General features: G+C 38.9%; 2 protein-coding genes across 2 annotated transcripts in view; both read left to right on the top strand.

Moving 5' to 3' along the window:
• Positions 1 to 18,311, top strand: part of LOC113079435 (uncharacterized) — a 76,044-nt gene that overhangs the window by 19,021 nt on the left and 38,712 nt on the right. The gene's annotated exons all lie outside the window — the stretch shown is intronic.
• Positions 1,827 to 16,501, top strand: LOC113079436 (NLR family CARD domain-containing protein 3-like). The gene is made up of 3 exons (XM_026251706.1): positions 1,827 to 1,905; positions 12,713 to 12,876; positions 14,662 to 16,501. The coding sequence occupies exons 2-3, from the start codon at positions 12,734 to 12,736 to the stop codon at positions 16,499 to 16,501; spliced, it is 1,983 nt and encodes a 660-aa protein (XP_026107491.1). The 5' UTR covers positions 1,827 to 1,905; positions 12,713 to 12,733.

Raw genomic sequence — 18,311 nt, forward strand, 5'->3', positions numbered from 1 at the left:
GCCTACTTTTCTCTCACATATCACACAATTATGTCTGTGATCATGGGCATCATCACATTTATTAAGTCAAGTATTAATACTACACTAATAAATAATGTATTATGTTTAACGAAACATACCTTTACTTTGAGCCTGCTTTTCTTCATCTGCTTTTCTCTTCTTTCTTTTTTCGGCTCCGGAAAGATAGCGTTTGGATGCCATTTAATTTCAAATTGAAATAGCATCAATTAGCATTGCATAAATTAGAAATAAGGCGATCAAAAATAGCAACCAGACTTATGACGTTATGTAACACTTTTTTACAGAGATATGTGCTAAGTGGAATATGTGGAATCTGTACTAGGAATACGTTATGACATTCTAGTTCACCCAATAGCCTATTGCGGGAGGTGTTATGCTAAATAGAGTGTGGTGCTGCTGTGTATGTTTTTAATATTTTTTTCCACTTTTATTTAGACAGTTTATTATTATTAATATTATTATTATCGTTTTCAGCTATTTGTCATGTATGAATTATTCAGAGATATTCTTTTAATAAAATGTGTTTTGTATTTTACTCACCGTCACTGTGAATTGTATCGTGTTTAAAGGGGTCTGTGCATTACTTCAGCATCATAGTTGACACGTCCACTCATACCATGTGTGGCCATTAGAAAAAATACAACATCTAAAAATGCGTGACATCATTCGTGGGGCCCTCAAATCAAGGAGGGGCCCCAGGCAACTGCCTGTATGGCTAATTGGACGGGCCGGCACTGATAGTGTGGTGTGTGCATGATGGGTTAAATGTAGAGCATGAATTCTGAGTATAAGTCTACATACTTGGCTGAATGTCATGTCACTTTTCACTTTAAAATTGTGTAACTTATAGATAATAGGCCAATTCAGTTCAGTAAACAAAAAATATTTTGTTCTGATATTTTTTAGGTTAACTTGATTATTTATGTTGTGACAACTTGTGATATTAAGTTATAATTTTAAGTTGGGTGGACTTTAGTCCCCGTTTGTTAAGTTTACTCAAAAAAGCGCTTGCGATAAGTTGCCTTATTTTCTTAAGTTGATGCAACTTTTTTTTTTTTTACAGTAAGTCAATGACATCTGTAAGAGAAGATCTACTTATAGAACTTTGTCTCAGTTTATTTAGATCACATCGGGGTGGCATAGATGTACAGTTTTGCTGGGTGCCAGCACATGATGGGGTTAAAGGGAACGAGAAAGCAGATAAACTGGCTAAAGAGGGGCTGCTATAGGAAATAATAATTACAATTCCACTAGGAAAAGGTGAAGGTAAAGCATTGGTTAAGAAGAAAGGACTTGAAATATGGCACAAATGGTGGGAGGAAGACAGAAAAGGTAGGAGATATTATTAAATACAAAAAACTGTCAGTATAAAGAATTACATGGAAAAGACCAGGAGAGAGGAAATAGTAATGACAAGATTAAGAGTGGATCACAAAGGGCTGAATGGCACATTATTTTTTTAATGGAGAAAATGAATAGAGAGAGCTGTGAAAACTGTGGGGTTAAAGAAAATGTTGAACACGTAATATTGTACTGTAAATTGAATGAGGTGGAAAGACGGGTGTTTAAAGATAAGGTTCAAGAGACAGGGCAGGAGTGGGATCTAGTAGGGATACTGGGACTAGAATGAGAGGGAGACGAAACAAGAATCACCAGGAAGGAACTAATTACATTTTTAAAAGACTCGGGGTTGTGGAATAGAATATGAAATTGTAAAATTACATGATTATACATACTCCAGTACAGTAGGCGGCGGTATGCACCTTATAAAAGAAGAAGAAGAAGAAGAAGAAGATGAAAGAGTATTGAAACCGAAAGTAAACTCGAGAGTAAAGGCGTATTTTGAAGAGTTAAAATCCTTCTGTTCGGATCTCAGAGTTGACGGTAAGTTGAGTTGTCAGCTTCTAATATCATGTATTATTGTAGAATGTCGCTCTCGTGTTAAACTCTTCACACTTTAACGGAGATTTGAGGGAGTTGTTGTGACAGATTAAAATGATGTGAAGACGATCAGGAAGAAGAAAATGTTTCTGTGTTGGGATGAAGATCGCAATGAAGCTATAAGAAATAAAAGAAAATCTGAAAGTAAAAGAAACTGAAAATAAAATGTAATCAATCGTAAAGAGGCTCAAGATGTGGTGGTCAGAAAGACTAAAAGAGATTTTTGGAGATATAAGGAATAAGATATGAGGAATAAGTAAGAGATTGAATGATCTGTTCTCAGAAGAGATGAGTTAGCAGAAACAGATGAAGAGAAGACAATAATGTTTCCAGAGGAGTTTATAAATGACAACTCTTCTAGAAACTTGTGTGAAGAGAGAAAGAGATGAAGAGAAGAGATGTTCAGAATAAAGCTGACAGTAAAAGACAGAAGGGAAGTTCTGGACATTTGAAATGAATTTAAGAGAGCATTAAAAAGAGTGAAAGAATCAGCAGCTGGACACGACGGAGTGAGCTATGGTCAGAAAAAAACATCTCAGTGGAGAGACTTTGGGTTTTATTCAACAAGATCTGGATCCAAGGGGTTTTACAGAAGAGATGGAAAGAGCCAATAGTTATTCCCAGAAGGAAGCCTGGGAAGAATCATAGTATTCCAACAAACTGAACACCAAGAGCACTCACTTCCCATGGATGTAAAATAATAGAAAAGAATATTACATAAAGATTATTGTGTTATTTGTAAGAAGTTATCACCAGATCAGAGTGGATTTAGGGGGACAAGGAACAGTAGACAGACACTAGAAAAGCGTTGTTTAAAGGGTTAGTTCACCCAGATAGCAAAATTATGTAATTAATAACTTACCCTCATGTTGTTCCAAACCTGTAAGACGTCTGTATATCTTCAGAACACAGTTTAAGATATTTTAGATTTAGTCCGAGAGCTCTCAGTCCCTCGATTGAAGCCGTGTGTACGGTATACTGTCCATGTCCAGAAAGGTAAGAAAAACATCATCAAAGTAGTCCATGTGACATCAGAGGGGCAGTTAGAATTTGTTGAAGCATCGAAAATACATTTTGGTCCAAAAATAGCAAAAACTACTTCATTCAGCATTGTCTTCTCTTCCGTGTCTGTTGTGAGAGAGAGTTCAAAACAAAGCAGTCTGGATATCCGGTTCGCGAACGAATCATTCAGTTCACCAAATCGAACTGAATAATTTTAAATGGTTCACATCTCTAATATGCATTAATCCACAATTGACTTAAGCTGTTAACTTTTTTAATGTGGCTGACACTCCCTCTGAGTTCAAACAAACCAATATCCTGGAGTAATTCATTTACTCAAACAGTGACTGACTGAACTGATGTGAAGAGAGAACTGAAGATGAACACCGAGCCGAGCCAGATAACGAATAATAGACTGACTCGTTTACGAGTTAAGAACCGGTTGCATCGGTTTTCGGATCAACAGTAGCTCTTTCGGACAGTTCGATTCAATAAACCGATTGAACAAAATGGTTCACCGGTTCGTTTGCGCTCAATGTAATGGCGTCATTTACGATGATTGCCCTTGATTCAAGCCTTCGGTTTACCGCGCCCATAACACTAGCACAGAATCAGTTCAGAATCAATCACCAAAAGAATCAGTTCAGTTCAGACGTTCTGTGTGTCGGTCTGCTTCACGCTGAATCACACATGTGCAGTATCATCAGCTTCTCGGTTCACGAATAGAAGAAGAAGAGGAAGAAGGAGATGGAGTGACAAGCTCATCTTTCTGCGCCAGACTTTAAGTTCAGACTGTTTCTCAGTTCAGAGATCGTGAAGAACGGACTTGTGTTCTCGAGGAGAGAGATCTTGAAAGAAGAACTCAGAAGAACACGAGAACACAGAACACGTCTTTGAGATCTGATCTTGACACACACAGAGCACGACACGGCCTTCTAAAAGTACAATTCTATTCTTCCTGATCAACATTTATTAGTCTCCTATATTGATTCTGTAAACCCTGTACAATGTGTTTTTCTTAGCGCAGGGGTAGCGTATGGTTTGAATATACATGATCGTGACTTACACTTTTTATTACTGTCAATGTACAGCTAAAATAAAGAAAGGGAACATTGTATCCGGGGTGGGTGGGGCTTACAGTGGTTTTATAACAGCTTTTAGACACGAAGTGGAGTTAGGGGAGTAACGCATAACATTTTAATTACATTTTGCTGAAGGAGACTCAAAGGCCTCAGATCTGCAAGAGCTCATATGATGTCACGAGTCACAGATATTGATGGCTATGAAATATTTATATTACAGTAGCAGGTTTATGATGTTTAAATTATGAAGATAATGTCAAATATTATTTCAGCTTTAATGTAACGATGCAAAAAAGCCATTACTCATTTCATTGTTCCAAAAATGTAAGAATTTTTTCTGCACAAATATTATTTCTAAAGAGAAACCAGGAGTAGAAAAAAAAGTGTAGATTTGTCTTTCAGGTATCACTAGTTTATATTCTGAACAAGCACAGAATCACTACACTGCTGCATGATGAGAAAAATACATTATTACTAAAATAAATTATTATCAGTTAGTTTGTTGGATATATCGGCTGACACAAAAACCTTCTTCTTCTCTGAAATAAATCGCATTTTTGAGGGCCTAAACATGTTCCAAAACTCACGAAACTTTGCACACGCACCAGGACTGGCGAAAATTTACATCTGATATAGGTTTCAGAAGTGGGTGTGGCAAAATGGCTCAATAGCACCACCTGTTCAATTTCAACGGAATGCGCCTTGAGCTGTGTTTCACGTACATTCATTAAAATCGGTACACACATGTAACACACCATTACCTACAAAAAAGTATCTTGGTACAAAATCCAAAACCCAAAACCCAACAGGAAGTAAGTTATTTTGAATTTCCTGTATGATTTTTGTGTAGTTTTTGCCATTTCCATGCCTCGTACTTTGACGAACTCCTCCAAAATCGGATTATCTTAAAATTTGGTGAGGGTCATCATAAGACCTTTGTGATGTTAAATTGCGAAGGTTTTGAGTTTTCGTCAAGAGGTGTGTCCCTGGCGGCCTGACAAATTTTGATGTTTCGCCGTGAAACAGGAAGTTGCTGTAACTCAGGCATGCAATGTCCGATCTTCCCCAAACTTCACACATGTGATAGGTGTTCTGCCCTGAACAAACACCCATGACCGAATTCAGTTATAGTCATAGCGCCACCTGCTGGTAACAGGAAGTGACAAGGTTAACACTGTTATGGACTCCTAGGAACATATTAAAAAGCATCAACAAGTATTAAATAGGCTGGCAACATACTAGATACATACTAATATATGCTAGCAACACTTAGCTAAGTGCTAAAGCATGCTACTAATGTAGTGAAAAAGGAAGTTGCTGTAACTCAGGCAAGCAATGTCCGATCTTCTCCAAACTTCACACGTGTGATAGGTGTTCTGTTCTGAACAAACACCCATGACCAAATTCAGTTTTAGTCATAGCGCCACCTGCTGGTAACAGGAAGTGACAAGGTTAACACTGTTATGGAATCCTAGGAACATATTAAAAAGTGTCAAAAAGTGTTTAATAGGCTGGCAACATGCTAGAAACATAATAAAACATGCTAGCAACAATTAGCTAAGTGTTAAAGAATTCTACTAAGGCAGTGAAAAAGGAAGTTGCTGTAACTCAGGCAAGCAATGTCCGATCTTCCCCAAACTTCACACGTGTGATAGGTGTTCTTTTCCAAACAAACACCCATGACCAAATTCAGTCATAGTCATAGCGCCACCTGCTGGTTACAGGAAATGACAATGTTAACACTGTTATGGACCCCTAGGAACAAATTAAAAAGTGTCAAAAATTGTTAAATGGGCTGGCAACATGCTAGAAACATAATAAAACATGCTAGCAACATCCAAAACCCAACAGGAAGTAAGTTATTTTGAATTTCCTGTATGATTTTTGTGCAGTTTTTGCCATTTCCATGCCTCGTACTTTGACAAACTCCTACAGTTTTAACCGGATTATCTTCGAATTTGGTGAGGGTCATCATAAGACCTTTGTGATGTTAAATTGTGAAGGTTTTCATCAAGGGGTGTGTCCCTGGCGGCCTGACAAAGTTTGATGTTTTGCTGTGAGACAGGAAGTTGCTGTAACTCAGGCAAGCAATGTCCGATCTTCTCCAAACTTCACACGTGTGGGAAGGAACATATTAAAAAGCATCAACAAGTGTCAAATAGGCTGGCAACATACTAGATATATACTAATACATGCTAGCAACACTTAGCTAAGTGCTAAAGCATGCTAATAATGTAGTGAAAAAGGAAGTTGCTTCCTGGTTCTAGTAAGAACTCTTGCTGCAGCATTTTGGACTAGCTGTAGTTTGTTTACCAAGCGTGCAGAACAACCACCCAATAAAGCATTACAATAGTCTAACCTTGAAGTCATAAATGCATGGATTAACATTTCTGCATTTGACATTGAGAGCATAGGCCGTAACTTAGATATATTTTGAGATAGAAAAATGCAGTTTTACAAATGCTAGAAACGTGGCTTTCTAAGGAAAGATTGCGATCAAGTAGCACACCTAGGTTCCTAACTGATGACAAAGAATTGACAGAGCAACCATCAAGTCTTAGACAGTGTTCTAGGTTATTACAAGCAGAGTTTTTAGGCCCTATGATTAACACCTGTTTTTTCTGAATTTAGCAGTAAGAAATTACTCGTCATCCAATTTTTTATATCGACTATGCATTCCATTAGTTTTTCAAATTGGTGTGTTTCACCGGGCTGTGAGGAAATATAGAGCTGAGTATCATCAGCATAACAGTGAAAGCTAACACCATGTTTCCTGATGATATCTCCCAAGGGTAACAAATAAAGCGTGAAGAGTAGCGGCCCTAGTACTGAGCCTTGAGGTACTCCATACTGCACTTGTGATCGATATGATACATCTTCATTCACATCACGAACTGATGGCGGTCATATAAGTACGATTTAAACCATGCTAATGCACTTCCACTGATGCCAACAAAGTGTTCAAGTCTATGCAAAAGAATGCTGTGGTCAAAACTAATAGAGAGATACACCCATGATCAGATGATAAGAGCAGATCATTTGTAACTCTAAGGAGAGCAGTCTCAGTACTGTGATACGGTCTAAATCCTGACTGGAAATCCTCACATATACCAATTTTCTCTAAGAAGGAATATAATTGTGAGGATACCACCTTTTCTAGTATCTTGGACAGAAAAGGGAGATTTGAGATTGGTCTATAATTAACAAGTTCTCTGGGGTCAAGTTGTGTTTTTTTATGAGAGGCTTAATAACAGCCAGTTTGAAGGTTTTGGGGACATATCCTAATGACAATGAGGAATTAATAATAGTCAGAAGAGGACCTATGACTTCTGGAAGCACCTCTTTTAGGAGCTTAGATGGTATAGGGTCTAACATATATGTTGTTGGTTTAGATGATTTAACAAGTTTATACAATTCTTCCTCTCCTATAGTAGAGAATGAGTGGAACTGTTCCTCAGGGGGTCTATAGTGCACTGATGTGTCTGATGTGATACTGTAGCTGACGGCTGAATGGATGCAATTTTATCTCTAATAGTATCGATTTTAGAAGTAAAGTAGTTCATAAAGTCATTACTGTTGTGGTGTTGGGAAATGTCAACACTTGTTGAGGCTTTATTTTTCGTTAATTTCGCCACTGTATTGAATAAATACCTGGGGTTATGTTTGTTTTCTTCTAAAAGAAAAGAAAAGTAATCAGATCTAGCAGTTTTTAATGCTTTTCTATAGGATATGCTACTTTCCCGCCAAGCAATACAAAATACCTCTAGTTTTGTTTTCCTCCAGCTGCGCTCCATTTTTCGGGCTGCTCTCTTTAGGGTGCGAGTATGCACATTTTACCATGGTGTCAAACTGTTTTCCTTAACCTTCCTTAAGCGTAAAGGAGCAACTGTATTTAAAGTGCCAGAAAAGAGAGAGTCCATAGTTTCTGTTACATCATCAAGTTGTTATGAGGTTTTGGATATGCTAAGGAATTTGGATACATCAGGAAGGTAACTTAAAAAGCAGTCTTTTGTGGTAGAAGTGATGGTTCTTCGATACTTGTAACAAGAAGTAGAATTAACAATTTTGGCTATATGAAGTTTACACAGAACTAAATAATGATTTCGACAATAAATGGGTCCTGTAACATGTTGTCTAACACCAATAGAGTTCAGAATGTCTATAAATGCTGATCCCAATGCATCTTTTTTATTATCGACATGGATATTAAAATCACCAACTATTAAAACTTTATCTGCAGCCAGAACTAACTCGAGTGTAAAATCACCAAACTCTTTAATAAAGTCTGTATGGTGCCCTGGTGGCCTGTATACAGTAGCCAGTACAAACATAACAGAGGATTTATCATTAACATTGGTTTCTCTGGATAATGTTATATGAAGCACCATTACTTCAAACGAGTTATACTTGAAGCCTGCCCTCTGAGAAATCCTGAAAACATTGTTATAAATTGAAGCAACTCCTTCCCCTTTGCCTTTTAGACGCGGCTCATGTTTATAACAGTAATCTTGGGGGGTGGACTTATTTAAAATAATGTAATCATCAGGTTTTAGCCAAGTTTCTGTCAAACAGAGCACATCTATATTATGATCAGTCATATTATTTACAAAAAGTGTTTACGTAGAAATGGACCTCTGTGACGGGAGGCAGCTAGCAGACGGTCAGTTTAGCCAGTCTGTCTGCTTCCTGACCTGGGCTCCAGTTAGTCAAGTATAAACACTAAGACTATGTGCCATATTTCTAGACAGAAGAGTGGCGCCACCCCAGGAGGGATGAAGACAATCTCTTTTAAACAGGTCAGGTCTGCCCCAAAAGCTCGTCCAATTGTCTATGAAACCTATGTTATTCTGTGGGCACCACTTAGACATCCAGCCATTGAGTGATGACAATCTGCTATTCATCTCGTCACCACGGTAAGCAGGGAAGGGACCAGAGCATATAACAGTGTCTGACATCGTGCTTGCAAGTTCACACACCTCTTTAAAGTTATTTTTAGTGATCTCCGACTGGCGAAGTCGAACATCATTAGCGCCGGCATGAATAACAATCTTACTGTATTTACGTTTAGCATTAGCCAGCACTTTTAAATTTGCCAAGATGTCAGGTGCTCTGGCTCCCGGTAAACATTTGACTATGGTGGTCTCTATATTCACGTTCCGTACAATAGAATCACCAATAACTAGAGCACTTTCATCAGGTTTCTCAGTGGGTGCATCACTGATTGGGTTAGAACCTGTTTAATGTTTTGATTGGAACAGAAGAGTGGTGTTTTGACCCATGACTACGCTGCCTCACCGTCACCCAGTTGCCCTGCTGCAGGGGCTCTGTTGCCGGAACCGGACAATGTACAGGAGTCCCTGAGCTAGATGCATCCAAAGCCGTATCTAGAGCCCTAACATTCTTACTGTCCTCAATTAAAGTTTGGATGCGTGTCTCTAATTCTGAAATCTTCTCTGTCAGCCTAACTATTTCCCTGCATTATTATGTGAATCCCTCATCAGCGACAGAGATAGATAAACTGTACATGTGGCAAGAGGTGCACATAACGATAGCAGGCGAAGCCATTACTCATCGTGCTTGATGAAATATTCTTGCTGCGGTTGTTTGATGAACTTGTGAAAAACTGCAGCGTGAAAGAGGAGATTTGATAAGATTGATCGATAATATCAGAAATATGGTGTGAATTAAGTTATATTTTACAACTTAAAAAACAAACAAACAAACAGACAGTGATAAGTAAGAAAGATTATAGAGAAAAAATATAAAATAAAAACAGCTACACGGAGCTATGATTAGCTACAGAAGGCCAACAGGAAGTAGAGAAAACACTGTCCAACAGCGACACCAACAGGTAATTCAGGCATACAGTGTCCAATATGCCACAAATTGAACAAGTTTGATAAGAGTCTTGTCCTGAAGACATCAACATGCCCGTATTCGATGATAGTGCCACCTGCTGGCAACAGGAAGGTGCATTTTTAAAACTGTTATGGACTCTTTGCAAAATAATAAAAGCATCAACAAGTGTTAAATAGGCTGGCAACCTTCTTGAAGCATACTAAAACATGCTAGCAACACTTAGCTAAGTGCTAAAGCATGCTACTAATGCAGTGAAAAAGGTAGATGCTGTAACTCAGGCAAGCAATGTCCGATCTGCCCCAAACTTCACACGTTTGACAAGGGTCATGTCCTAAATAAATCAACATGCCCATATTTGGTTATAGTCATAGCGCCACCTGCTGGCAACAGGAAGTGTCATTTTTAACACTTTATGCACTATTTGCAACACAGTAAAATATGCCATTGTGTGCTAATCATGCTAGAAATATTTTCAAACATTCTAGCAACACTTAGTATGTGCATAATTATGCTATTAATACTATAAACAGGAAGTGTTTGTAACACATGCATACAATTCCCAATCTGCTGCTGGCAACAGGAAATTACTTATCTTATACTAACTTAAACATAACTTGTCTGATCTGCCAGAAACTTTGCATGTTTGGTAAGAGTCCTGGCCTGAAGACATTTACATGTCGATATTCAGTTATAATCATAGCGCCATGCGTTGGCAGCAGGAAATATGGCACAAATATTTACTATATTATAAGCATATGGCCCAACGTTCACTGCTCCTCCTATGGGCACAGGGTGGTGGTGAGCCCGAGTGCGAGGGCCCTTTCATCGCTGCTTGCAGCTTTAATTAGGGCCCGAGCACCGATGGTGCGAGGACCCTCTTGGAATTGCTCCGTTTATTCTTCTTCTTATTATTCTTCTTCTTCTTCTTCTTCTCCGTAATGGAGCGCATTTTTGAGGGCCTAAACATGCTCCAAAACTCACAAAACTTTGCACACACATCAGGACTGGCGGAAATTTACATACTTAGCTAAGTGTTGAAGCCATCTAAGGCAGTGAAAAAGGAATTTGCTGTAACTAAGGCAAGCAATGTCCGATCTTCCCCAAACTTCACACGTGTGATAGATGTTGTGACCTGAACAAATACCCATGAAAAAATTCAGTTATAGTCATAGCGCCACCTGCTGGTAACAGGAAGTGACATGGTTAACACTGTTATAGACTCCTAGGAACATATTAAAAAGTGTAAACAAGTGTTAAATAGGCTGGCAACATACTAGATACATACTAATACATGCTAGCAACACTTAGCTAAGTGCTAAAGCATGCTAATAATGTAGTGAAAAAGGAAATTGCTGTAACTCAGGCAAGCAATGTCCAATCTTCCCCAAACTTCCCACGTGTGATAGGTGTTCTGTTCCGGACAAACACCCATGACCAAATTCAGTTATAGTCATTCCGTCACCTGCCGGTAACAGGACGTGACAAGGTTAACACTGTTATGAACTCCTAAGAATAAATTAAAAAGTGTAAAAAAGTGTTAAATAGGCTGGCAGCATGCTAGAAGCATAATAAAACATGCTAGCAACACTTAGCTAAGTGTTAAAGCCTGCAACTATGGCATTGAATAAGGAAGATGTTGTAACTCAAGCTAGCAACGTCCGATCTGCCCCAAACTTCACACGTTTGACAAGAGTCCCGTACTGAATATATCAGCATGCCCGTATTCAGTTATAGTCATAGCGCCACCTGCTGGAAACAGGAAGTGGCATGGTTAACACTGTTACAGACTCCTAGGAACATATTAAAAAGTATAAACAAGTGTTAAATAGGCTGGCAGCATGCTAGAAACATAAAGAAATATGCTAGCAACACTTAGCTAAGTGGTAAAGCATTCTACTAAGGCAGTGAAAAAGGAAGTTGCTGTAAAAAAGGCAAGCAATGTCCGATCTTCCCCAAACTTCACACGTGTGATAGGTGTTCTGTCCTGAACAAACAACCATGACCAAATTCAGTTATAATCATAGCACCACCTGCTGGTAACAGGAAGGGACATGGTTAACATTATTACAGACTCCTAGGAACATATTAAAAAGTGTAAACAAGTGTCAAATAGGCTGGCAACATACTAGATACATACAAATACCTGCTAGCAATATTAGCAAAGTGTTAAAAGCATGCGAATAATGTAGTGAAAAAGAAAGTTGCTGTAACGAAGGCAAGCAATGTCCGATCTGCCCCAAACTTGTCCTGTCCTAAATAAATCAACATGCCCATATTCGGTTATAGTCATAGCACCACCTTCTGGCAACAGGAAGTGTCATTTTTAACACTTTTATGCATTATTTGCAACACAGTAAAATATGCCATTGTGTGCTAATCATGCTAGAAATATTTTCAAACATTCTAGCAACACTTAGTATGTGCAAAATGATGCTATTAATACTATAAAACAGGAAGTTGTTGTAACTCATGCATACAATTCCCCATCTGACCCAAACATCACGTTTTATAAGAGTACTGGCCTGAACACAACTAAAGGCCAATATTCAATTATAAGTATAGCGCCGCCTGCTGGCAACATGAAATTACTTATTTTATACTAACGTAAACATGACTTGTCTGATCTGCCCGAAACCTTGCATGTTTGGTAAGAGTCCTGGCCTGAAAACATTTACATGTCGATATTCAGTTATAATCATAACGCCACCTTTTGGCAGCAGGAAATGTGGCACAAATATTTACTATTTTATAAGCATATGGCCCAACGGTCACTGTTCCTCCAATTTGTTTTGTTTTTTCATTGACAGACCTCAGATCAGTTCTTCATCATGGAGATCACTGAAAGATCTTCTTCCCCAGATCCCAGCTGTGTGTCTCTGAAGAGTGACACATCCATGGATAATCCTACTAAATTCAGTGCTGAACCAGTGACCTCTGACCTCAGTGCTAAACCAGTGACCTCTGACCCCAGGTGAGACTCCATCAGCTTGGTATCATGCTGTGAGACATTATTAAAGCTCTTACTCTTCTGCTGTCTGCGGTTCTCATTATTTTCTGTATTAGTGTCACACATAAGGAGCATGGAGCACTCAGAGTAAACTAGAATCACTTTATTTGTCAGATATCAATGCTAAGGATTGTTTCTTCTGGCCCAGTCGTGCCACTTGTTCAAATTATTACTGGCCCTGCCACACAAACATAAAATAGTTGCTCTTATTATTGTTTTTGATTTAGGTTATCTTTTATACTAATAAATAAGATTATTTGTAGGGATACACCGGTTGACCGGCCATAAATCGGAACGGGCCAGTTTTTGCTTAAAATACGTGATCGGCATTCGGACGTTTTTTTTTACTTTTTTGGGCCGATTTTTCCGGGAGTGCGCTCGCATGCACAGACTACATTGTTATCGTTTGCTATGTCATTTGTGTGGAAGTATTTCGAAATCTGTGCGCAGGACACAGGCAGCCGATCACTGGAAATGCAGAGTTTCATGTCTGAGGCACAGATAGCAGGAAGAGATCAGTCGTTGGTGTACTGCAGCACAAATAATAGCCTTTCCTGCGCACTGAAACTGCGTATACTGTACCGGTCCGCGCCCTGCACACGAGTAGACCATGAAGAGATGTTCAGATCAACTTCTCATGTGTTGGATGAGAAACATTTAGAACTTGCATACACGTTTGAAAAGCCAGAGATAAACCTCAGTTCTGCATTAGGATGATTATTTTTATTTTACCTTAAAATTACATAGACTTAATTTGATTTAAAAATCACCTGCTGTAGCACACTGAAAAAAAGTGTTTCATTCATCCAGTTAAAACATTTTAGGGTAATGATTCACATCTATATTTTTTAACTTGAGACAATAAGTTAAAATAAATGTATTTTTCATTGGCTCAAGTAAAAAAACATTGCATCTTTGTTTTATTCGCACCAACATTATTTGATTTGAACTTTTTACAATAATGTATTTATATAGCATACTTTTATTTAGTCTGTAAATAAAGACACTGGTAAAGACCTTTTTTTTATTTAAAACCAAATTTAAAAACTAAAATACTGAATGCTGATTAAGAAACATCTTATTGAATGTGTGTTGATTGTGTTGTTTGGACTGTAGAACTATGCAGTTTAATTCCACATGTTTTACAGTTAATCTTTAAATTCAGGGCCAGTTCTCTGTAGTTTCAACCCAATTCAAAAACAAAAGCTAAATTCTGATGTCTATACCATCTATGTTTGTATTGAATGTAGTCTACTTATTGTGCAGTTACTGCTGTTAATTTCAGATGATTACAGTTATTGTTTTCAATAGCCAAAAGCAAGTTTGGCCTATCAAATACCAAATGTTTTGTTTATGCACACTTTCCTTCTTTCTTGTTTGTTGCTTAAAAGATAAAAAAAAAATGGAAATCTGTATCGGAATTGGCCAGTTTGCTTGTAAAATATCGGTATCGGAATCGGCCATGAAAAATTATGATCGGTGCATTCCCAATTATTTGACAACGACATGTTAGATACCAATTAAATTTTACAATTCTCAATTTAAATTTTGATACCACAGCAAAAACTGCTAGCGTAGCAAATATAATGTTGATGAAATGCAGCCAATGTTCTAGAAAATGTGTTGTACTTCAATGTAAATATGCTGTATATAACAGGAATATATTAAACTGACACTTCTCTCTTAAATGTGTTGCTGTTCCTTCCATGTTTTATTCACAAACATGTTTTTATGTTTGTTACCCATCAGAGACGATCAGATACGAGCCCAGGATCCTCCTCAACCAGTGAATGATGAACTGCAGAGAGTCAAAGAGCAGCACAAAACCAGCATGAAGAACAAGTATGAGATATTATTTGAGGGACTGGAACTTCAGGAGAATGAAAGCCTCCTGAACAGCATCTACACACAGCTCTACATCATAGAGGGAGAGAGAGAAGGAGTGAATGAAGAACATGAGGTTTTACAGATGGAGAAAACAGCCAGAACACAACACTCACAAGACACTCCAATCTACTGCAATGACATCTTTAAAGCCTCCGCTGAAGCAGGATGTGAGGAGAAAGAGCAGATCAAGACTGTTCTTACTAAAGGCATCGCTGGAATCGGAAAAACCGTCTCTGTGCAGAAGTTCATTCTGGACTGGGCCGAGGGAAAAGCCAATCGGGATGTAGATTTCATGTTTGTGCTTCCATTTCGAGAGCTGAACTTGATCCGAGATCATCAGTACAGTCTTCACAGACTTCTGCTGGACTTTCATCCTGAACTTCAAGATCTGGACTCACAGATTTATGAGGAGTGTAAAGTTGTGTTCATCTTTGATGGTCTGGATGAAAGCAGAATCACACTGATGTTTTCAGACGCTCAGAAACCTTGTGATGTGACTGAGACTTCATCAGTGGCTGTGTTGATGTCAAAGCTGATGAAAGGAGAGCTGCTTCCCTCTGCTCTCATCTGGATCACCTCCAGACCAGCAGCAGCCAATCAGATCCCCTCCAAATACATCCACCGTCTGACAGAAATTCAGGGATTCACTGAGCCTCAGAAGGAGGAATATTTCAGGAAGAGAATCAGTGATGAGCATCAAGCCAGCAGAATCATCTCACACATCAGAAGAGCAAGAAGCCTCCACATCATGTGCCACATCCCCGTCTTCTGCTGGATCTCATCCACTGTGCTTCAGAAGCTCCTGGAAGAAGATCTGAGTGCAGAAATCCCTCAAACTCTGACTGAAATGTTCATCCACTTCCTGCTGATTCAGATCAACATGAGGAAGCAGAAGTATGAAGAGAGAGATCCAGAGAAACTCCTGCCGTCCGACAGAGAAGTGATTGTGAAACTTGCTGAAGTGGCTTTCAAACAGCTGATGAAGGGCAATGTGATGTTCTATGAGGAGGACCTGATTGAGAGCAGCATAGACGTCACTGACGCCTCGGTGTATTCTGGGATTTGCACTGAGATCTTTAAGCAGGAATCTGTGATTCATCAGAGGAAAGTCTACAGCTTCATTCATCTGAGCGTTCAGGAGTTTCTCGCTGCTTTCTATCTGCTTTACTGCTGTTTAACAAAGAACAAGAAAACACTGGATGAATTCAGATATTACAGATATAAAGACTTTTTGTATGATCTACTAACATCCGCAGTAGATAAAGCTCTTGAGAGTAAGAATGGACGTCTGGATCTGTTCCTGCGGTTCCTGCTGGGCGTCTCACTGGAGTCCAATCAGAGACTCTTACAGGATCTACTGACACACACAGAGAACAGCTCAGAGACCATCAGCAGAACCACACGGTACATTAAAGAGAAGATCAAGAGAGGTCATTATCTCTCAGCTGATCAGTCCATCAATCTGTTCCTCTGTCTGCTGGAAGTGAAAGATCAGACTCTGTCCAGAGAGATTCAGGAGTTTGTGAAATCAGACAAACACTCAGAGAAGAAACTCTCTCCTGGTCACTGCTCAACAATCTCCTACATGCTTCAGATGTCAGAGGAGACACTGGATGAACTGAACCTCAAGAAATACAACACATCAGCTGAGGGGAGAAGAAGACTGATACCAGCTGTGATCAACTGCAGAAAAGCTCTGTGAGTGTTTCATCATCAACTAAAGGATCATATTTAATAATTAATCTGACTCCTTTAAAATAAATGTTCCTGAATGAGAGATTTTCTCCTAAATAACAGGCCGGAATCTTAAAGGAGTCCCAACATGTGTTTTTAATCCAGTAGATATTAGAGTAAAAGGTAAAAACAACCCCGTCACATGAGAAACTGGTTCATTAAAGGGGGGGGTGAAATGCTCGTTTTCACTCAATATCCTGTTAATCTTGAGTACCTATAGAGTAGAACTGCATCCTTCATAACTCCAAAAAGTCTTTAGTTTTATTATATTCATAAGAGAAAGATAGTCTGTACCGATTTTTCCCGGAAAAACACGAGCGCCTAGAGGCGTGACGTGTGGGCGGAGCTAAAGAATCACGAGCGCCAGTAGGATTTTGTGTTGAGCGCGTCTGGAAGCTGTGACACAGATCCAGAGGCTGAAATTTAACAAGAGCAGCATCAGCAAAGGCTTCTCTATGTGGTATGTACTGAAACTGTATATATTTGCTTAGCTGTTTTGGAAAATGACTAAGTTCCACTTTGTCGTCTTTTTTTTCTTTTTTTTAAGCTGTACATGTGGAAAGTGCAGTTTGATGACACACATCGCATGTTGTTTACTTGATGTGCTTACGCGCTGATAGCTAAGTTAATAACACAGAGATATTTGAAGCAGTTTTACTCGTGCAGTTTGATGACAACATCGCATGTTGTTTACTCGATGTGCTTACACGCCGATAGCTAAGTTAATAACACAGAGATATTTGAAGCAGTTTTACTCACCGCCTGCGGTTCCAACACACGATCGTGACCCTTTTTCGTTGGGATTGCATTATCCTTAAGAAATAAACGATGTGCAAATCCAGCGTCAACCTGGGCCTTGTTTGTAAAACAAGCATCTTCGAAATGCAGGGGAACAAACACAAACACTTGCACAACTCCGTTGATTCTCTGTAAAAATAAACTCCATCCACTGGTCCCTTAATGCTGTTTCTCTTTTGGTAATCTGTGCAGGGTTGTCTTGCCCTGGCAACCAAAAACACACTTCTTTTGTGACATTTCTCGACGCTCTCGCTCTGATCAGTGAAGTCTGTTGTGCTCTCAGTGCTCTGCTATACGGGAGCGCACGCTCTTCCGGCAGAAGTGCCTCAGGACCCATATAAGGAAATTCCGCTCCATCTAACGTCACACAGAGCCATACTCGAAAAAAACTTTCCGAAACTTGTGACAAACCGGAAGGAGTATTTTTGGAACAGAAATACTCCTTCAAACGTACAACTTAATTTTTGAAACTTTGTCCATGTTTAGCATGGGAATCCAACTCTTTAACAGTGTAAAAAACTCAGTATGCATGAAATAGCATTTCACCCCCCCCCCCCTTTAAATCAGCAACAGCTGCAGCAAAGAGACGCTCCACACATTGATCAGTAAAGCTGTCATTCACACATTTCACTCTCAATCAAGACACAAACATGATATCAGCTACACTGTAAAACCCGACAAGTAAACTTAACTCAGTTGGTATGAGTAATAAGATTTCCTTAAAAACCTGACAAGTTATGTTAACTTCAACCGTTTGAGGAAACCGATTGCCTTAAACCATTTAAGTTTTAAAACTAACAGTTATGAGTACTCTGAACTTAATTCAGTTGAGTTCACTGAAAGAAGATGTACATTGCGATTAAGTAATTAACTGATAAATTGAGTGATAATTGTTAATTAGTGATGAACAGCTGCTGTTAACAAGCAGAATCACTGAAGAAAAGAGAAACACAAGAACTACTACAACTGACTACAGACAC

The sequence above is a fragment of the Carassius auratus genome, unplaced genomic scaffold (assembly GCF_003368295.1).
Source record: "Carassius auratus strain Wakin unplaced genomic scaffold, ASM336829v1 scaf_tig00028051, whole genome shotgun sequence".
NCBI lineage: Eukaryota > Metazoa > Chordata > Actinopteri > Cypriniformes > Cyprinidae > Carassius > Carassius auratus.